This window comes from Sinocyclocheilus rhinocerous, unplaced genomic scaffold (genome assembly GCF_001515625.1).
Source record: "Sinocyclocheilus rhinocerous isolate Xijiao unplaced genomic scaffold, SAMN03320098_v1.1 scaffold2, whole genome shotgun sequence".
In the NCBI taxonomy this organism is placed as follows: domain Eukaryota; kingdom Metazoa; phylum Chordata; class Actinopteri; order Cypriniformes; family Cyprinidae; genus Sinocyclocheilus; species Sinocyclocheilus rhinocerous.
The window spans coordinates 908,147-931,224 of record NW_015655572.1 but is presented as its reverse complement, the minus strand read 5'-3'; the positions used below and the strand labels follow the sequence as shown (position 1 = coordinate 931,224).

The 23,078-nt window shown below is 36.3% G+C and overlaps 2 protein-coding genes across 2 annotated transcripts in view; both read left to right on the top strand.

The window, feature by feature from the left end:
* Window positions 1-1,356: 1,356 nt before the first annotated feature.
* rpl38 (ribosomal protein L38) lies at window positions 1,357-3,428 on the top strand. The gene is made up of 5 exons (XM_016525639.1): window positions 1,357-1,428; window positions 1,608-1,633; window positions 1,992-2,052; window positions 2,628-2,750; window positions 3,361-3,428. Exons 2-5 carry the CDS (start codon window positions 1,631-1,633, stop codon window positions 3,384-3,386), a joined length of 213 nt encoding a protein of 70 aa, XP_016381125.1. The 5' UTR covers window positions 1,357-1,428; window positions 1,608-1,630; the 3' UTR covers window positions 3,387-3,428.
* A 2,829-nt stretch (window positions 3,429-6,257) lies between these two features.
* Window positions 6,258-23,078, top strand: part of LOC107718539 (protein tweety homolog 2-like) — a 65,300-nt gene continuing 48,479 nt past the window's right edge. The window contains exon 1 of the mRNA XM_016525636.1: window positions 6,258-6,682. Coding sequence (XP_016381122.1) covers window positions 6,554-6,682 — 129 coding nt within the window. The 5' untranslated portion in view covers window positions 6,258-6,553. The remainder of the gene's footprint in view (window positions 6,683-23,078) is intronic.

The following is a 23,078-nucleotide window of genomic DNA, read 5'->3' as shown; positions in this document are numbered from 1 at the left end:
AGCGGTGGTGTCTACCTTTATTAATTAAGTGCAGAGAAGCTGCAGATGTCACTCAAGAATCCAGCAGATGAGATGAAATACACTCAAGAGCCAGATGTGTGAATTATTGATGTGCGTGTGCACCCATGACAGATGTGCGTAACTCATTTGAACTAAAACACCCAACTATCTCACAGATTCTGCTATAAACATCATGTATACAAGCCTATGGCTATAATCAATGCCTGTTTCATGAATGAATCACTCTTTTAAATCTCTAAAGTTCTTTTCACAGGAATGGTCAAGCGGTTTAAATATAAGCCTCTCTCTCGCTTTCTCTTTCTCTTTCTCTTTCTCTCTCATTTGATTGATTGATTGATTAATTGATCGTTTGTTCAATCAGTGCCTTGCATTATATAACATGTTTTACCTGTGTAATAGACATAAAAATGTTTTATTTATTTTTGTTTATTCAATATAATGATTTAAAGTTATAGTTTACATGTAGCAATAAGTTATCGTCGATAAGGGTAAGTACTAATTTCTTTCTAAAGTTTTATTCCATTTTAATCATCTTTTGTGTCTTTTTGTAAGTTACTTTTTAATTTGTCAAATGTTATGAAGATAATAACATGTAGAAATAATAACAACAATACAACAAAAACGTCTTCACGTTTTCATTTTAAATGGGCAAAATTATTAACATTAACCTAAATGGTGTGATAACTATTTTACAAAATAGCCTACAGGTGCATCTAAAAAAATTTGAATAAGAAGGTCATTACTGAAAGGGGTGGCTGTTCACAGAGTGCTGTATCAAAGCATATGAAATGCAAAGTTGACTGGAAGGAAGAAATTGGGTAGGAAAGGTGCACAAGCAACAGGGATGACCGCAAGCTTGAGAATACTTCAGAATCCAAGCTGCTTGAAGTCTAGTGTGAAGTTTCTGAAGTCAGTGATGATTTGGGGTGCCGTGACATCTGCTGGTGGTGGTCCATTGTGTTTTATCAAGTGCAAAGTCAATGCAGTCGTCTACCAGGAGATTTTGGAGCACTTAATGCTTCCATCTGATGACATGCTTTGATTTCCTTTTCCAGCAGGACTTCATCAAAATCATCAAAATTAAAACAAAAACGCTTTTGAAATGTTTTACTTTAGTTGTAATGAAACTAGAATATATGAAAATTTCACTTTTTGAAATAAGTTACAAAAAAAGAACTTTCACGATATTCAAATTTTTGAGATGCACCTGTACATATATATTTCATATTAAAGTCTCCCGATTAATATATTAATAAATGGCATGATATATTCATGCTGCAACCAGTAGATGTCCCTGTGAGTTTTGACTTTTTAAACCAGAGAGTCCCTTTTGAGCCACCGTAGCCGGTTTATATTACGCCTTCACGCGGAAGTCCCGCCCCTTTTCCCCCCTCGCTCGCGGGACGTGTAAGTGTTAGCGCTTTAGCTCTATCAAATGAATCCATGTAAATCTGCATCAATCCGTCAATATTCACATTTCAGACATATGTGATGTGAAAGAACAAGTATAACTGTGTCATTAAACGAAATATTTATCGGAAGCTGTGTAGAATTGTGTTGTAATAATGTGTTTCTCTGCATCGCAGGGTCGAGTCGCACCTCAAACAAAATGGTGAGATTGTGTTTATATCTTGCATTTGCGTGTTTTTTATTAAATGGTAAAATATAGAGTGCATCAGTTATAGTGGCATTTGTTCTAAAATGTTAAACTAAAATCGAATTAAAAGTAAAATCACTGTATAACAGAAGGTGGCTAATGGTGGTGAAATAGGTTGTCAAGCTGATGGACAACCTAGAAATGTTAGAGAATTTATCTGAGTAACAATACAGTAGTGAATCGGTCTAAATTTTAACACATTAAAAGTTTGTCTGGTAATCCTAGAGAAACGGATATTATTTTAAGATATCGAGTGAACTAAGTACTAACGTGTAAATGTCGTTGCGTGTCTAATATGTGTTCATCTTCACAGCCACGCAAAATTGAAGAAATCAAAGATTTCCTGCTTACAGCAAGGAGGAAGGATGCCAAGTGTAAGTTTTATGTCTACTAAACCAGTCATGGTTCATTTATGACTGCTGCATGAGGTTTTCCTTTTTGTGTTTCTGCTGTAGAGCTGTATATTGTTTATTATTATTGTGACATGGTTTGTATGGTCTTATTGTATGGGTTATTTTGATGTTGTTTGGTGCATCTTTAAAGTATTCACTTTACTGAAGGCAGTGCATCTCAGTCCTGGAGGACTGAACATTTTGGATGTCTGTCATATTGGATGTACATTTCCGGTTCAGAGACTAGAAAGGAGCTGACGTTACCTGTTTTAGACATCCAAAATGTTTAGTATTGTGGTGTTACATGACCAGGATTGACAAGAACTGGCTTAAGGTTGAATCGATTTTGTACTGGTGGTCTGACAGGACAAAATGTTGAATAAGAACTACATTATGTGATTTTGTGACATTTGCTAAAGGTGTTAATGTTATCGACTATTGTAAATTTCACCAATATTCAGAGTTCTAACCATATTTGGCTTCTGCATTGGCTACTACAAAAGTGTTTACTAATGTTGATGGACGTCTCTTTAAATTCATGTGTTGTGTTCCAACAGCTGTCAAAATCAAGAAGAACAAGGATAATGTGAAGTTCAAGGTCCGCTGCAGCAGATATCTGTACACATTGGTCATCACAGACAAAGAGAAGGCTGAGAAGCTCAAGCAGTCCCTGCCACCAGGTGAGTCTTCAGAAACACCACGTCAAACTGCTGGAATTATAATACCATATAAGTAATTGTGCTAAGATCAATATCAATCAAGACAGAACCAAATCCATAAACTGGTTGTTGTGTTTGTACAGCATAATGCTTGTGCAGAAATTTGATCAACCTTAAGGATTTGTGCTAAATGTTTGGTTGTAGAAATGTTTTGACTTGAAAAAATGATCTTGGATCTTGTAATGTGAATGTAAAAGAGTAAACCTACAAACAAAAGGCCTGCAAAAGTAAAGCTTTTATTTTAAGGTTGTGTGTTATTGTTTAGCTCTTAAATATTTTATTGATGGGAAAAACTTTGAGATCCTTAAAGTGCTTACAACTGTCTGGAAAGTCATGGAAGTGTTGTGATCAGATTTTTGAGAAGTATGCAAGATGTCCAAACACTTTGGGCCTGTTCTGTGCCCACTGTGCATTTACACGCTTGCTAGAGCAATGATGGACCAAGTGCTGGGTTTCGCGTCACTCAGAGACTTCAGTTCCACCGGTTCACTAACACTTACAGCTGTGTCGGTTCTGGACTCTGTCCCTTTAAGGATTACTGTAAATATGACCCATCTTTCTCTTGTTTCAGGTCTGGCTGTGAAGGAGCTGAAGTAGATGTCTCGTACAAAATGTTGTAATAAAATTGGGAAAATTTAAGAATGGTATTTTGTTTGTTTCTATGCTTTTCACACTTTAGGACCTGTTTGATAACATTTTATAGTGAAGTATCTAATGCGTCTGTGTGCTTATTTAGGTTGTGCAAGGTATACACTATACCTTTCAGAAGTTTGGGGTTAATACTTATTTTTATTTATTTTATTTCCCCCCCCCCTGATATTTTTATTCATTTATTCAGCAAGGAAGGACACATGAAATTGATCATGAAGACTTACATTGGTACAAAAAATTATTTCAAATGTGATATGATCGTGGACCACAAAACCAGTCATAAGGGTCAATTTCTTTTTTTTAAAAATTGAGATACTTCATCTGAAAGCTGAATAAGCTTTCCATTGATGTATGGATTGTTAGGACATGAAAATATTTGGCCGAGATGCAACTATTTGAGCATCTAGAATCTAAGGGTGCAAAAATACCGCATTTAAAGTTGCCCATTGTTCTTAGCAATGCATATTACTAATAAAATTAAGTTTTGGTATGTTCACGGTGGAAAATTTGCTAAATATATTGTGTTATGTTTTTTGGCATAAAAGAAAAATCTTCAATTTTGATCCATGCAGTGTATTGTTGGTTATTGCTACAAATATACCTGTGCTACTTATGACTGGTTTTGTGGTCCAGGGTCACATATTTACGACGGCTTTTCTGTTATGAACATAAATGTTTCTTGAGAACTGAAGAGTTAGAGTAATGGCTGCTGAAAATTCACTTTTGCCATCACTGGAATGTTACAGTTTTAAATACTAAAATGGAAAATGCTTCTTTTAAACCGTATTTTTGAATATTTCACAATATTACGGTATTTACGTTTTTATTAAATAAATGCAGCCTTGGTGAGAATAAGACTTGTTCCAAAAACATTAGTCATACTGACCCCAAGTTTTTGAATGGTTGTAATTTTAAAGGGCTTTTAAACCTGCTAGAGATATTCAGCCAAGAATTACAACTAACTAACTAAAAAAAAACAACTTTTTCTGACGGACTGATATGACATAAACACTATATGACATTAACACTGTTAACCATACATTTGTACTTTCTCTAACACGCATATTTTGGTTACACAGTTCATTTAAAAGCCTCTGGTGTGTAAAAATAGTAAATACCATTATGTCCTCCTGTTTTTTACAGTAATAAAAGTTATAGGAGCATTAAATAGTTAAATAAATCATTTTGAACAAAATGAACAAAATTCATTCTAATGCTCATTATATTAGCGTTAGCCACGCTTATGCTAATGATTAACTACGTATACGCTAACGGCGATGTTTATTTCAGTTTGAAATTCAAATTAAAATATGGAATAATATTCATAAGAGGAGCTCTAAATATTAAAAATGTAATTAAAACTTACCTGCTTGAACTTGATCGGGGTGTTTTGTTAGTTTGATGCGTTTCCTCCTCTTGAGGTCGCCACTGCTTTTAAGAAGAGGTTGCCAGGTTTTCACAACAAAACCCGCTCAAACAAGCAGCCCAATTCCGCGGGAAAACTGCGGACTTGGCAACACTGGAAGAGGATAGCTTTCGGATAGCGCATCAAGAACCGGGTTGACCGGGTACTCGGTACCACCGGTACTTAAAAAAACCTGGTACCGTAACGTTTTCATTTTTTTTAGTACCGACTTGGTACCGAAGTACCGGGTCTTTTGACAACACTAGTTGTGTACTTTGTTACTCTAGGGAAATTTTTATTGACCTCAAACTTGGTTTTTAGGCCAAAAGGTTTGTTAATTTAAGACCTTTAATGAATTGTCAAAACATTTGATTTGTATTATATCAAACAAGCTATACCCTTGTAAATTTAATACTACTTGCAGACTTGCATGTAGTTTAATTTACTTGTTTGGTAAGGCCATTGTATTTATATCCTAGTTTGTCAACTGTGGTATTTGGTATAAATCCAGTATAAAAACATTTACAAACTATAGATGTAATATAGCTGACACATTTTCTCATGTAGTCTTAAGTGTCTACCTTTCTTGGAAGTGTAATATTTTATCAGGTAAATTATTATTATTTTTTTTATCAGGTTAATGATAAAAAAACCACTTTGTGATTTTAAACCTTTTCAAACAATGTTTAGAAATTGTTTTATTGTAATCTCAAACTAAATGAAAAATAATACTGACATTTAGCAATGACTGGCATTCTGTTCAAGGTCATGAAACTACAAGGTGTTTAATAAGAGAATGTAATGCTGATATTTAATCAAATATACAGTTTTCTGTGCAAAACCATGATAAGAAGATTGACATTTTAACAACATCTACTTAAGAACCTAACTAAGCAACATACTGTGTTCTTAAATAATTCACATCTAAAATAACCTCCCTATGAAAATGTATGGTGCACTAGCTTTTGTCTATATATTTTTCCGTTCTTAATCAAAATGTGAGGAGAAAAAAAAAAGTTTTTTTTGTTAATGTGGTAGTAAAAGTTGGTGTCCGCTTTTTATTGCGGATACCAATAGTGTTTGAACATGTTTGTTTATTATGTATTTATTTATTTTGTACCAGTGTCTGCATTTACTTGAGTTGCCCAATAGATGGCAGCATTGCGTTAGATATTTTCAAATAAATTACTAAATTCAGCATTTACCTCGTTTTAAGAATATTTTATTCAAACAAAGAGTTTAAAGCTAATCTCCAAAAGCAATAATATATATATTGTTTTCAATCTTTGCTGAATCTCGTTATCGACACAATTAGGCCACCATAAAAAAAAAAGTTTCAAAAGAAACTGCCTCATCCTCATCCTCCTATTCAAGCTCGCTCCCGAGTCCCTATCGTGCGCTCATTCAAGCTCGCTCCCGAGTTCAGAGCGCACGACACGCGCAGGAATGGCTGCGGCACGAGACCGGGATTTAATGCAATAATTCAACATTTCCCGTCAATTCCCATGGTCTGCGATTTGGGGGAAGTATTCAGAGATCTTTTTATGTCCCCTCCAGCACTTTTGTTTGAGTACTCAGTCTCTCTAATGTCTAAATCCATGGCTTTTGTTTGAGAAGACAACGGAGAGTAACCAGGAAAGAAACACCCAAATTGTCCGACCGTCTCTATCTGGGAAAGTGATTTATTCGTCTCGTCGACTGCTGAAGGATGTCGTCTGCAAGGGTTGATTATATCGCTCCTTGGTGGACTTACTGGCTTCATGAGTTTCCTCACGTGAATCTAAGGTTTCAGCCGTTGGATCACACGTTTAAACCGCAAGATGAAAACTACCAGCAGGTCAGAGCTCCTGTTTTTGCTGTCATACAGAGGTTCATGGTTCAAACACAGTCATGATGGACTTTGTGTACTGCACTGTCTGTCACTCTTAGTTTTTTGTTTGGGACTCCAGGTCGTAGTTCAAAAATATACTAAGTCGATAACATGTTCTCCGTGAGAGTGTTTTCATTATGTTTGGCGTCTAAGTGACCGCTTAAAAAGCATGAATACAATGTACATTTTCTTCACATGTTAAGACACACTCTGTCAGTATACTTGGATTTGTTAAATTGATTATTATTATTTTTTGTTCCACAGTGTGTTTCAGTTTGAGTCCAATGAAGTCCAACACAAATGCTGCTATATATTGCACAACAGTAGCCTATACTTTGTGATTGAACAGAGCTTCAATAAGCTGTCTGTTTTGTTTTGGTCAGATGAACATATAAAATAATTTAAAGGGAAATTAAGTGATTAATATTGGAATTCATTTGATTATTTTTATATAATCACAATTGTTGTCTCTGAAAGCCACACCATAAAGACTGTAAAAGTGAGTCTTATCAGAAAATGAGACTAGTGTTATTTCAGTATCACGAGGTGCTGTTGTTGTTTTTATTCCTATTTTTGATTCGTTTTTTGTTTTCAAATGTAAGAATTTTCTGTGTTTTTGTCATTTTTATTAGTTTTTGTTTAATTTATTTTAATTTCAGTTTCGGTTTCAATTTTAGTACATCAACTTAGACTGAATGATCTTAAGTATTTTAATATTTAATTTTAGTTAACCTTTATTTTATTTCAGGTAGCAATTGTTTTAATACCCTGCTTCAAACTTCTTGCTTTAACTGTCATAAAGGGAATCATGGTGTGAACAGTTCAGATTGGCTTTGTTCTCTGTATTTCCACTTTAGTTTTCTATGAGAGACTTCAGTTCCCTTTAAATGACATAGAAATGTAACACTGAGGTTCATGCTTTTATGGAAAAGATTATAAGATTGCAACTTCATAACATTTTTCAGACATCCTTGATTAGAGACCTCTTATATGAATGATGAAATGAGTGTCTGATTGGTGTACACAATGTTTTTCGACCCCAAGAAGTAATGTTATTATCCTGTATAACAGTCTCTTTCTGAAAAGTGCATGTTTGCTTTCTGGTTCAATATGATTAAAACCTCAGTATTATTTATCTGCTGGGTTTTAGAAGCTCTTAATAGCTGGCACATAGCCTATTAAATAAATTGTTTCTTTGCAGTCATTGAAGGTTGAAAATCACTGTCACATTTCACAGCAGAACTGCATCTCATTTTGAACCAGACTGAGTTGCTAAAACACCTATTTCCCAGACTGTAAGTTGCTTGAATCTGTGCTGCACCTGTCTTTGTGAGCGTGATGGGGTTTTTCTGCTGACCTGTACCAACATCATGTTGATTAGAGATGGAGTGAGGGGGAATGTGAGAGAGGATGGAGGGGCAGAGTGCTCACTTCTGTAGCTGTCTGTTTCTGTTGAGGCAGATGGTGTAAATGGAGGCAGATCGAGACCAGATGCTGTGGTGTGAGATCAGGCGTTCACGCTGGGTCTTCCACCGTCTCGGAATTAACACCGGGGCGTTTTCACATGGCCTGAGGGATCCTCCTTCATAACCCATTTTCCCCCAGTTTGTGAATCTAAATGCTCTGTTACCGCTGACGCTGCGATTTTAATCTTAATGTAGCTTTTCAGCAGAACAGGAAACTGGTAGGATCTCTTTCCTCTGTGGGGTTTTAGGTTTGGCCTGGGAGATTGTGCATATGAGCTCTGTGCAAAGCTGAGAGACTGTTATTGTGCTTTATATCTAATTGCTAACGTTTATTATGAACGCCAGGTGGATGATGTGCTCTCTATAGAGATTCAGTGTGTTTAATCGTTACAGCAATTTAGCCGACACTAAATGTTCCAAATGATTAGGAGAAAACGATCAGTTTGGATCCATTTCTTGTTCTGAATTTGTTCCATTTCATCCTTTGGATTCACATTACATGTTTCCCACTAGTCACAATGAGTTTACTAAATAACAGAGATTATTAAATTTGATCTGTATGCCAAAAATATCAATAAATAAATAATTTTAATTAATTATAATGCAATTTATAATATAATATTTATAATTATATTATATTATAATTATATTGTATTATAACAAAATTAATTATTAAAAAAATCTATAAGTCACAATAGGCTTGCCGCGATAGACGGTGTTGACGGTGATACCGGTGTTAAGCCGCAACACCGGTTACGTCACTTGCCCACCGCGTCACCGACCCCCACCGTCGTTTTGATTTTTTATAGTAATAAAAATCATTTAGTTCAGTAAAAGAACAGAAAAAGAGGGAAAATTCAAACGAACTAAAAACGAACAATTGCTTTACTCCGAATTGCCGCTATTTTAAAGTGAAAGTAAAATGGGCACACCGCGTTTACAAGCTATTTAAAAGCGAAGGAAAGCGAGGAAAAGAGGGAATGCCCCGCCCCCGCGGTGATACCGGTATTACCGGTGTTGTCACACGCCGATTAACCGGTGGGAAAATTTCCTCACCGACACAACCCTAAGTCACAAACAAAACCTATAAATTTAATACAGTATAAAATGTAAACAGTATAAAATCAGTAGCAGTTATTAAATTATTTAATTGTATTTATGTTTAGCCTATTACCATATTGTTGTTATATAAATCTATTTTAGTTTTTGAAATATACTATACATTCTACACAGTGTAAAATCTGTTATTTTATTTATTTGTTTTTTTGCTTTAATTTCTTATTTGACACTGACCCGAGTGAAAATACTTCTGCTCTATGCTTAGATCTAGATTCCCCAATGAGTAGGCCCAGATGGAATCTGCAGACACTTTTTGTGCATCTTCTGTGCTGATTTTGGGAGAAAATCTGTGGAATAAATTTAAACATGGTCCAATATTATAAAACACAGCTTGCTTTGTGGGATTTTGTGGATGCAGATCCCTTCTGGGCCTGTCAGTGTGGACAGCAGCTATGTAGACGTCAGATCCAGAAAGGACCAATCATCAAGTTATGCCTGAGTGGATATATGTTTGTGTGTTAGATCGGTCAAAGGTCATCTGTCCATATGATTCACTTATTTCCTGTGGGGATGAATTGCTAACAGCTGTTTTTTTTCTTCCCATCCCTGACAGAGGATGCATCTGTTTGGTTCACACCATAAAGAGCTGTGTGCCTAGCAATTTATTTAAAGACAGCTGCAGATATTTACTTGCTGTTTTTGTGGCTAAAGTTATTGTGATGTACAAGTAATGTGAGAACATTTTGAATAAAAACTACATTTTTACATTTTCTTAAGTGTTATGGATGTTTGCTAGGGTGTTCTGTGTTGTTGATAGGTGTTTGTTTTACTGGCCCATGTCAAAAGAGTTCACATGTGATAGTCATTAGATCTCCTCATCAAACCGCTTGATTTGAGGTATTATTAATGTCTGTAGCATAAACTGTGCAAGATGAGTTAATTGCTTGTGTTTAATACTTAAGGGTTCAAGTTCAAATCACTGCGCATAAGCAGTACTAATAGTAATGGTTGCCTTAGCAAACACCACTAAAAATGATGAGAGAGAAGGGTCATTATTTTCAGATGCAGATGGCCTCACTGAATCATACTGAAATTCTCAGTCATCTGACTCAACTGACCCTCAGGTGGAATGATGCGCTATTTAAGCCAAATTTGAAATGGTACGGAAAGAACTCTGTAATGTGCCCAGTGATATCACAGGCTGCATTCCATTCAATTTGGAATTTCCAGTGCATTTTCAAAAGACTTGTCATCAGACCGAAATGTTAAAACCTGACTTCAAGATATGGTTGTATGAGTTGTATTTAGTTAATGATAAAGATTTGTTCCAAACTTGTATGACTTATACTTGTATGAAGAATTATGCTTGCAGCCCATGCAATTGCAATGTACTGCATGCAAAGAATGGAAAAAATTGAGTCTTTTAGATTTCAAAAAAGATGCAGAAGCACCATTGAAATGCTTTTTTGTTCTGTTTGTGGTCTGTAGTCTTCTAAAGGCATGCAATAACTTTGTGTGATGATCAAGTCATTGACTGATATCTTCTCCTCCAGTAAGCTGTTAGTCTGCTTCATTGAGTCAGCTGATTCATGAACAGATCACTCTGACAGGTGAACTGAATCGACCGATTCATTGAAAAGATGCATCAAGGAGAGCAAATTTTGGTTTCTTCCTCACACAAAGTTATCGTATGGCTACAGAAGACACTTTAATATTGTTTTATGGTTCTTTTGCTTGCTTTTTGCTCAGAAAGCCTCAGTGTCAATTACTGGTATTGTACGAAAATACGAAATTCTTAACAATTCTCCTTTTGTGCTTTCACTTCCTCGTTTCTTTCTCCCTTTTATATTTCAGTTCATTATTTCAGTTCAGCAACACTTGTCTTTTTATATATACAGTATATTTAACTACACAGTAATGTATGTGTAATTTGGAGAAAGGACTGTTATTCTAGAGAGTCTTCCTCCATTTTAAATGTGTAGCTATATCTGCTTGAATTTATAACTTCAATATCAAATTGTCCCTTAGATTATAAACGGGTTATAGAGCAATGTGAGGTATGTAGAGGCCATATTTTTCATTTTTCAATATGACCAGTTATAGCCTATTCAGGGCATCACATTTGCACTTCTTCCAACAGTTCTGATGTTCGGCCAATATTTCTTGCCATGACTTTGGTGTCAAGCCTTTTTGTTTGCTGAAAGTCCTTATTTATTGCCTCCCTTAGGCTCTGTTTTATCACTTCAGACCTGAACCATGGCACTTCACTTCAATTTTAGATGTAAGATGAGAGAAAAAGCCCGGTCTTGATTTATCAGCCGTCTCTTCCATTATTTTTCTTGCAGGTCTGGTTGTGTCAGCACCCTTTTAAGTATCCTCTGCAGCTGATTCTGGGTGGGCCAGGTTTCTAGTATAAAACCCACAAAGATTTTCTCAGGAAAAAACAAAAAATCCCAAAAAAGGATCTGAAAGCTGTGTGGTAAACCACATTGACTTACTAAATCAGGCCGATCAGATATACCAGAGATCTACAGTTTGTTTTTGGGTAGTTTAGGACAGAAATATTTAGTTCATGTTTGACATGGTAGTAAGTCAAGAGCTCATTGGCCTTTTGCAAGTAAGCAGTAAAGCACATGCTTTAACATCTTGTCTGTATTTTGAATCCTTCCATATAGTAGCAAGACAATATTACCTAGCGTAATGATGGTGGTGTGGTCAAGTTGAGAGAAAAAACAATTGTCAGCTTGTGGTATTTGGGTCAGAAATGTTAGTAAAGTATTGGAAGTCTCAGTGAATAGTGTAATTGTACATAATGGAATGTATTGCATGTTCTCCAGGCCCACTCATAGTCAATGTACTGTTGCATCAGTCTCTGATTGAGATGCATGGCATGAGCATGGTTGTGTAATATTTAATTGTAAAGTTAAGTATTAAGTAGAGATCGACTGATATATCGATTTACCGATATTTTTCCCGATATTTAAGCATTTGACAATAATCGGTTTTGTAATATCGGATTCACTGATAAACGCCGCCATCTTGTGGATGTTTTGAGAATTGCGCGCAGGATCAACATTGCAGCGCGTCTGAGGGGAAACAAGGCAACAACAACGGCGTGCACAGGTACTTGATTTACTGTAGTTAGTAAACTTTATTTAACATAACAGCCATTAATGCACAAATTAGATGTATTACATAAATGCCTGATATGCAGTTTATGCAGCTTGGCTCGAAGAAATAGAGATGAACTCACGGAGTCACGTAAAATAATCCGTCAAGTCCTGTCCCAATAAAGACGTAACTTTGCATGAATTAAATAATATGCAGCCATGAATGGGCACATGTTGGAAATAAAAGTGCTGAATTTAATTCGCTCTCTGTTGTCTATATGCTCATCGTCTCATGAAGTCGGAGTCACGTAAGATAATCTGTCAAGTCCTCTATCAAGTAATTAATTATACATGTATTGCATGGTATTTTCATTTCCGAAACAGCTCATAGACAGGCTGTTTCATCAGTTTTGTAATTCATCACTTATTGTTCGTTATTTTTGAAGGAGCCTTACCTTCACAAAGGGTTTAAGATGTGGGAGGTGGGGAGTTAATAAAACTAAGTTAATATAAAGTTGATATAAATATTAACTGCAAATACAAATACTGTTCAAAAGTTTGGGGTCGATGAGATGTTTTTGAAACGAGTTTCTCTTATGCTTACCAAGGCTGCGTTTATTTTATTACAGTAAAACAGTAATATTGTCAAATTATTACAATCTAAAGCAACTTTTCTCTTTTAATTTATTTTAAAGTGTAATGTATTACTGTGATGGCAAAGATGAATTTTCAGTAGCCGTTACTCCAGTCTTCAGCGTCACATGATATGCTGATTTTGTGCTCAAGAAACATTTCTTATACTATTATTATTTCTGCATGTAACATGGACCACTGCAGAGCCCTTATCATCTTTCTTTCTTCCTATCTGTCTTTCTTTTTTGTTTCTTTATTCACCCAAAGCCCATGACCTGCTCCGCTCTGAGTTAATGATGTCCCAGCTGTGAGGCTGGGGAGGTTCACTCGAGCGCACTGTGTTGGAAAAGCCCCCCGAGGTTGCCCCTGAACCCCTTACTCCCTTTCAAAAGCAATGTAGGAAAGACGAGGACAGAATCGAGTGAGGTTGACTGGTCCGTTGAGGACCTTCCTCAAGGCTTGCCTTTGCATTCCTGTAAAACCCCAGTCATCCAGGCCCATCATGGCCCTGCCTTGATCCAACACTGGAATCTTCTCAAATATGCTGGTATATTGTTCATTGAAACTATTTGCAGCTTTTCATTCTCTGAGATCTTGGAAATTACCTGGAGATTACATTAGTTTGAAGAATTTTTTTCATCGACATTTAATGGCAGTTTTAACACAATACGGTATCTTTCCCTCAGGCATATTACTCCATTTCTTTATGTAAAATATGTAATTCTGTAGCTCACAGAGCGTAAAACTGAATAATTGTAGACTTCTGATCAGGAGGTTGATGGTGTCACTCTTCAGCGAGTGTAGATCTCTCACAGCTCCCAGCAGATGGGCATCAGTGCGCTCCACACAGCTGTTCTCCACCTGCTGTGACCATCGCATAGCTGAAGTTTGGCTCAGAACTTCCACAGAAAGCACATCCACCACTTAGCTGCACAAAATATGGCTGAATCCCAGTTTGCATACTTCTACCAAGTACAAAAGTTAATATTGCACTGGCGATGACATACTATTGAGAGGTTTCATTCATATGGTATGAAATAACATCTTGAGGAACCGTCTCAAACTTTGGACAATGATTAATTGACAAATGTTTTACTGTGACAAATCTGAAAGGCCATTCAGACTGACAGCGTTTTGCAGAGACATTAATTTTTCAGAGATGTTCAGCCACATGAGTACCGATAAACGCCGCCATCTTGTGGATGTTTTGAGAATTGCGCGCAGGATCAACATTGCAGCGCGTCTGAGGGGAAACAAGGCAACAACAACGGCGTGCACAGGTACTTGATTTACTGTAGTTAGTAAACTTTATTTAACATAACAGCCATTAATGCACAAATTAGATGTATTACATAAATGCCTGATATGCAGTTTATGCAGCTTGGCTCGAAGAAATAGAGATGAACTCACGGAGTCACGTAAAATAATCCGTCAAGTCCTGTCCCAATAAAGACGTAACTTTGCATGAATTAAATAATATGCAGCCATGAATGGGCACATGTTGGAAATAAAAGTGCTGAATTTAATTCGCTCTCTGTTGTCTATATGCTCATCGTCTCATGAAGTCGGAGTCACGTAAGATAATCTGTCAAGTCCTCTATCAAGTAATTAATTATACATGTATTGCATGGTATTTTCATTTCCGAAACAGCTCATAGACAGGCTGTTTCATCAGTTTTGTAATTCATCACTTATTGTTCGTTATTTTTGAAGGAGCCTTACCTTCACAAAGGGTTTAAGATGTGGGAGGTGGGGAGTTAATAAAACTAAGTTAATATAAAGTTGATATAAATATTAACTGCAAATACAAATACTGTTCAAAAGTTTGGGGTCGATGAGATGTTTTTGAAACGAGTTTCTCTTATGCTTACCAAGGCTGCGTTTATTTTATTACAGTAAAACAGTAATATTGTCAAATTATTACAATCTAAAGCAACTTTTCTCTTTTAATTTATTTTAAAGTGTAATGTATTACTGTGATGGCAAAGATGAATTTTCAGTAGCCGTTACTCCAGTCTTCAGCGTCACATGATATGCTGATTTTGTGCTCAAGAAACATTTCTTATACTATTATTATTTCTGCATGTAACATGGACCACTGCAGAGCCCTTATCATCTTTCTTTCTTCCTATCTGTCTTTCTTTTTTGTTTCTTTATTCACCCAAAGCCCATGACCTGCTCCGCTCTGAGTTAATGATGTCCCAGCTGTGAGGCTGGGGAGGTTCACTCGAGCGCACTGTGTTGGAAAAGCCCCCCGAGGTTGCCCCTGAACCCCTTACTCCCTTTCAAAAGCAATGTAGGAAAGACGAGGACAGAATCGAGTGAGGTTGACTGGTCCGTTGAGGACCTTCCTCAAGGCTTGCCTTTGCATTCCTGTAAAACCCCAGTCATCCAGGCCCATCATGGCCCTGCCTTGATCCAACACTGGAATCTTCTCAAATATGCTGGTATATTGTTCATTGAAACTATTTGCAGCTTTTCATTCTCTGAGATCTTGGAAATTACCTGGAGATTACATTAGTTTGAAGAATTTTTTTCATCGACATTTAATGGCAGTTTTAACACAATACGGTATCTTTCCCTCAGGCATATTACTCCATTTCTTTATGTAAAATATGTAATTCTGTAGCTCACAGAGCGTAAAACTGAATAATTGTAGACTTCTGATCAGGAGGTTGATGGTGTCACTCTTCAGCGAGTGTAGATCTCTCACAGCTCCCAGCAGATGGGCATCAGTGCGCTCCACACAGCTGTTCTCCACCTGCTGTGACCATCGCATAGCTGAAGTTTGGCTCAGAACTTCCACAGAAAGCACATCCACCACTTAGCTGCACAAAATATGGCTGAATCCCAGTTTGCATACTTCTACCAAGTACAAAAGTTCATATTGCACTGGCGATGACATACTATTGAGAGGTTTCATTCATATGGTATGAAATAACATCTTGAGGAACCGTCTCAAACTTTGGACAATGATTAATTGACAAATGTTTTACTGTGACAAATCTGAAAGGCCATTCAGACTGACAGCGTTTTGCAGAGACATTAATTTTTCAGAGATGTTCAGCCACATGAGTGATGGTGACGGTTGGAGATCCAAGTTGAGCTCCTTGGAAACTTGGCAACCTCTAGTGCTGTCAGTGTGAACTGGGTCTATTCCTTTTCCTAACTAACCATGACAAGTGATGAGACATCTTGGTTTCTATTTCTGTAGAATTGGGTATCCTTGCCCACGGTGGAATCTCATTGGTCTAAAATCTGCTCCTTAGGACTGTATGTTAAGCATCAGAAATGTTCTGATTGGCAGTCATATCACTCAGCATTTTTGCTTTCAGTGTAGACAGACAGTTTACATGTCACTGGGAACTTGTCAGCTTGTGCATGGTAAGGATGACAGTTTATTACGTATAACTTTGAGTTTGTGTGGTAGATTCATATTTTGTAATTAATAAAAAAAAATTGTTTACAGTACGGTGTCGGTAAGATTTTTTAAGTTTTTTGTTTTTGGAACATCTCACAAAGGCTACGTTTATATGATCAAAAATACAGTAAACGGTAATATTGTGAAGTATTATTACAATTTAAAGTAATTGATTTTTTTTATTCATGAGGCTGGGGAGGTTCACTCGAGCGCACTGTGTTGGAAAAGCCCCCCGAGGTTGCCCCTGAACCCCTTACTCCCTTTCAAAAGCAATGTAGGAAAGACGAGGACAGAATCGAGTGAGGTTGACTGGTCCGTTGAGGACCTTCCTCAAGGCTTGCCTTTGCATTCCTGTAAAACCCCAGTCATCCAGGCCCATCATGGCCCTGCCTTGATCCAACACTGGAATCTTCTCAAATATGCTGGTATATTGTTCATTGAAACTATTTGCAGCTTTTCATTCTCTGAGATCTTGGAAATTACCTGGAGATTACATTAGTTTGAAGAATTTTTTTCATCGACATTTAATGGCAGTTTTAACACAATACGGTATCTTTCCCTCAGGCATATTACTCCATTTCTTTATGTAAAATATGTAATTCTGTAGCTCACAGAGCGTAAAACTGAATAATTGTAGACTTCTGATCAGGAGGTTGATGGTGTCACTCTTCAGCGAGTGTAGATCTCTCACAGCTCCCAGCAGATGGGCATCAGTGCGCTCCACACAGCTGTTCTCCACCTGCTGTGACCATCGCATAGCTGAAGTTTGGCTCAGAACTTCCACAGAAAGCACATCCACCACTTAGCTGCACAAAATATGGCTGAATCCCAGTTTGCATACTTCTACCAAGTACAAAAGTTAATATTGCACTGGCGATGACATACTATTGAGAGGTTTCATTCATATGGTATGAAATAACATCTTGAGGAACCGTCTCAAACTTTGGACAATGATTAATTGACAAATGTTTTACTGTGACAAATCTGAAAGGCCATTCAGACTGACAGCGTTTTGCAGAGACATTAATTTTTCAGAGATGTTCAGCCACATGAGTGATGGTGACGGTTGGAGATCCAAGTTGAGCTCCTTGGAAACTTGGCAACCTCTAGTGCTGTCAGTGTGAACTGGGTCTATTCCTTTTCCTAACTAACCATGACAAGTGATGAGACATCTTGGTTTCTATTTCTGTAGAATTGGGTATCCTTGCCCACGGTGGAATCTCATTGGTCTAAAATCTGCTCCTTAGGACTGTATGTTAAGCATCAGAAATGTTCTGATTGGCAGTCATATCACTCAGCATTTTTGCTTTCAGTGTAGACAGACAGTTTACATGTCACTGGGAACTTGTCAGCTTGTGCATGGTAAGGATGACAGTTTATTACGTATAACTTTGAGTTTGTGTGGTAGATTCATATTTTGTAATTAATAAAAAAAAATTGTTTACAGTACGGTGTCGGTAAGATTTTTTAAGTTTTTTGTTTTTGGAACATCTCACAAAGGCTACGTTTATATGATCAAAAATACAGTAAACGGTAATATTGTGAAGTATTATTACAATTTAAAGTAATTGATTTTTTTTATTCATATATTTTAAAATGTAATTTATTCCTATGATGGTAAAGCTGAATTACTCCAGTCTTCATTGTCACATGATCCATCAGAAATAGGGTTAGGATTAGAAATGGGTGCTCTCAACTGACATTTCTAATTATTGTATTATTGTCTAATTCAATGTTTAAAGCTGCATTTGTAGAAACAGTGATACTTGTGTGATACAGTGATACAGCATTTATTTGAAATGGAAATCTTTTGTAACATAAATGCCTTTTACTGTCACGTCACTTTTGATCAATTTAATGCACGCTTGCTGAATAAAAGTATTTAAAAAATCTTACTGACCCCAGACTTTTGAACATAATAATGTGTGATGTCAGTTTCAAAGTAAGTCAATTTGCATATACACACTTGTGCTTTTTGTTGTTTTTTTTTTTTTTTTAGAAAAAAATAAAATATGTAGGTTTACTAGCTCAGGGAGGAAATAAAATGAGAGTGAAAATTGGACTGTTTGGTAACAGAATCTTGTTTTATACTCAGTTTTAATTTAATGCTCACATTAATTTAATGCATGAATGCACACTTTTTAAAAAATCCACTGGAAATAGTACACAGTCTGGTCTTTTTCACACACTATTCTCAACGTGCTTTGATTTGAGACAAAGCAATGCTAATATTGCATGTTATAAAAGACACATAGTGGGGAATTGGGGTTCAGCCTGTGTTTCCTATACTTGGCATGGTCTTTTACACTATACAGTATACTGGTTTGATAAGTCTCAGTGTTGTCCTAAACCTGTAGGGCTCCTCACTCTCAGACAAGCAAACAGTGTAGACTTTGAACAAGTATCATGTCGGAGCAGCTTAGTTTACATTCTTACGTATCCCTGTCTTTCTGGAATTTCTAGAAATTATAGACCGATTTCCCTAGAAACCTGGCCTGAGATCAGTCTTCTATTTCCGCCATGAGAAAATATTCTGTCTTGGCTTGTTTAAAGGTCCCAAACTCCTCTTGTTTGCCTCTATAGAGATCTACCCTCAGGCTGCAAACAGTACTTGATTCTGCCCTGTTTGTTCCTCGAAGCTTAAAGGCTTTGTCTGTGGTACCTCATTCACGTCCAGTTTTACAGCCCGCTTATTCATGAGGACGGTGTGATTGGCGCTTGAAAAGGGTGTTTTATCCAGGCCGGTAGCCAGCTATGCTCAGGTTGAGCTGTATGTCAATGACCCCCAGGGAAATTCGGCCTGTGAATGTAGTGGACACACTATGCAAACAAGCTGAAGAACAACACAGAGTAGTTTACTGAGTCACTGAACTGAAAGATTGTTGAAAGATATGTAAAGCGTTTATACAGGAAAACAACTTCTTGTGCCTGATGACTGTCGTGGTTGATGTGCCTAAATAATTTTTAAATCAGATCCATCCATTTCCAAAAATAAAACCAAGCCAAATGCATTTCAAATTTGGCCTGTATATCATTTGATAGACGGTTTACACAAACATATGAAGTAGCAGAACAACTATTTTCTACATGATGAGAAACATAATAATAGGAAGTGTTCTTGAGCAGCAAATCAGCATGTTAGAATGATTTCTGAAGGATCACGTGACACTGAAGACTGTAGTAATGATGCTGAAAATTCAGCTTTGCCATCACAGAAATGCATTACATTTTAAAGTATATTCAAAAGGAAAAGTTATTTTAAATTGTACTAATATTTCACAATATTGCCGTTTTTACTGTATTTTTAAGCAAATAAGTGCAGCCTTGGTGCAAAAACATTAATATCTTACCAACCACAAACTTTTGAACGCTACTGTTTATAATATGAATATACATTAATTTAATCATTTAATAATTTTCAGTGCTATTAATTTCAGGTACTATAGAGTGTTACCTTTGTAAAATCATTATTTGTATGGGCAGCGGTATGGATACATTAAGGGTCAGCTGCTATACAGTCTTGTGAGACTAGATGCTGAATGTGCATACAGTATATGACACTGTCATCACATTCTGAATGAATAAGCAATGTTTCAACACTCATTTCCTTAAGGCTTCAATTAAACTTTATTATGTCGAACAAGAGAGATGCTGAGCACTTCATTCCTGGAGAAAGACAGCAGTGTTTCTGACTGAGAGGCGGTGGGTGGCTGTGTGTGAGGATGTGCAGAAATTGTGTTCACATGGGCTGCGCTGTGTCCTTTGTTCTCTTTCATGGAGACTGCCATGACGCTTTTTTCAAATAATCCTCTGTTTCAACCCCTTTCATCCCTCCCTTGTGCCTCTTTTCTTTCACACCATCCTCTCCACCCTCCTTCCCAGCTCCACTTTTGTGTTTCCCCACCTCTTTACTGTCCTGCCTTCTTTCCCCACCCATCCTTTTCTCGCCTGCCTTTTTTTTTTTTTCTAGACGTCTCTCTATATGCTAGGATAAGATGGATGGACTGCAGAAATTGAATGATACAAGTAATGGAAAAACTAAAAAGTGGAAGAGACAGGGTGGTTGCTTTTCAACCACAGCGAAGCAGAAACAAACAACATTATGGAAGACCTGTCAGCAACATTCCCCTTATTTACATACATAGTCTTAACAAGCACAGAAAAGCATGCCGCTTTCTGAAGAGCTGCATTGTTAGACCTCGCTCATTTAGAGTCAACATGAAACAACAATCACAACCAATTTTGCCTATAGAATGTAAAAAATAGTTTTTTACAGTTATAAATAAAACAGATGGAAGTATGTTTTACAAGAAAATACTATTTCAGACTTGCGTTCTACATTAAAAAAAATGTTTAATTCAGTGTGCTACTTGATATTTTTTTGTAATTATCTGCAAAATTTACTAGTAATTTCTGAGTAAAAAATTGCTTCTACATCAGTTGTTTTTCAGTGTATAATTTAATGTGTTTCTGAGTGACACAGAACGTTCAATTAGACAAAATGTGGGACGGGACTTGATTTTATCATGTGAAGTTACTGGAGAGCAGTTGAAAATTAAAAGGGTTATTCAGGTTTTTGATTAAAAAAAAAACATTGACATGTAACTATTATGAATTGTTCACCGTAAGGATGATTATCGAGAAAGTAAATACACAAAGTTTTGTTTTCTAAATCATGATGTGTGTTTTTTTTATTTTTTATATTATTTTATTTATTTTCTTATATGTGGTCATGGAATATAAGGGGATTTTTAAATTGGGACTTCCACATATAACTGAATATAGCCTAAACAAAAAGCCACCACAACTCCTGCAAAAACGTGTAAGCAGGTGCAAAGGAATAATACAAGCAAATAATATGTGACCCTGGACCACAAAACCAGTCAAAAGGGTCAATTTCTTAAAACTGAGATTTATACATCATCTGAAAGCTGAATAAGCTTTCCATTGATGCATGGTTTGTTAGGATAGGACAATATTTGGCCGAGATACAACTATTTGAATATCTGGAATCTGAGGGTGCAAAAAAAATCTAAATATTGAGAAAATCGCCTTTAAAGTTGTCCAAATGAAGTTCTTAGCAATGCATATTTCTAATCAAAAATTAAGTTTTGATATATTTACGGTAGGAAATTTACAAAATATCTTCATGGAATGTGATCTTTACTTAATATCCTAATGATTTTTGGCATAAAAGAAAAATCTATAATTTTGACCCATACAATGTATTTTTGGCTATTGCTACAAATATACCCCAGCGACTTAAGACCAGGGTCCAGGGTCCAGGGTCACGTATAACAAAAAAAGGAGGATTTCCAAACACTGCTGTAGCTTTTAATACGAATTGTAGTCAAATTTGTATACGGTTCTGTCATTCAACCTTCACCAGGCGTTGTTTACAGTTTACGATGAATGTTGCATGACTGAAACTTTAACATTTGCAAGCTATAGCAGTAAGTGGGATTCATCATTTTTATTAGTTGAATGAATAAAATCTTGAAAATGAAAAGGAAAGTTTTATATAATTTACTAGGAATCAGCTCTTGAATATTGGCTAGACATTCTGTTAAAAATCCAGTTATCACAAACGGATGGAAGTGCCATGGAAATGAATTGGTGAAAAGGTGTGGGAACTCTGTTCTCTAGTCCTATAGACATTTGTAAGCATTAGCGGCGGCTAATTGAAAAACAGCTCTCAGTCTTGTTGTGACCCGTCTGTTTGTGCGTTTGAATGACAAGGGAATAGGTGGGTGGAAATGGCTTGGTGAAGAAGTGTGGGAGTTTGTAAATAATTCCTCTTTTCTTTATTTCCATAGAGGATAATGCAGGTGTTCCATTATTCATGTGTGCCTGGTACACACCCTTTGTGTGTGTGCACATTGTATTTGTTTGACTGTTATAATTACACACTCACTTTTGCTGTGCCAGTGTGTATGTTTGTGACAGAGAGAACATTGGTAAGGCCAGATAAGGCTGCAACATGGGTGTTGTTTATGCATTTTTGAAATGTATTCTGAATGTATTCTGAAGCGATTCATTATATTCATAATAATGGCTCTGAATCTTTATTGCATGCTTTATCTTCCTTCTCTGTCCGTTTCTCTCTTGCAAACACAAGCAATATTTTTCTCTTCCCTTCCTGTCCTTCTTGTTTACACTTTCTACATCATTTTGTGGGCTTCTCCATTTCTTTACCTGTATATCTTCTGTATGTGACAGGGGAGATGTGTACTGTGTTAGATATATTGGCTTGGTTATTAGCAGGACTGCTATATGTTATTCAAACAAATATAAATAAAAGTCAAGACAAGGAAGAACTTTTTTGTTTTTGATTTTTGTTTTATTGTATCGAGTCTTACATAATACAAAGTAGTGGTCGACCGATATTGGTTTTTTGACAGCCGATGCCGATATCTTGGAAAGCAGGGTGGCCGATGGCTGATATAAAGCCGATATAATTTTATTTATTTTTATTAATATTTAAGAAATTTTAAATCATTTGAAAATGGATTAAAAAACTAATGTGTAAAATAAACATACTTATACTTTAGAAGACAAAGCATTTTTCACAAATAAATATTTAATAAAAATCTAATTGAAAAGGAAGTAAACACTGTAACCAACAGGCCACTCAGTAATCTGGGAAGTTTGTGTGCATTGGGAATCATATTTTT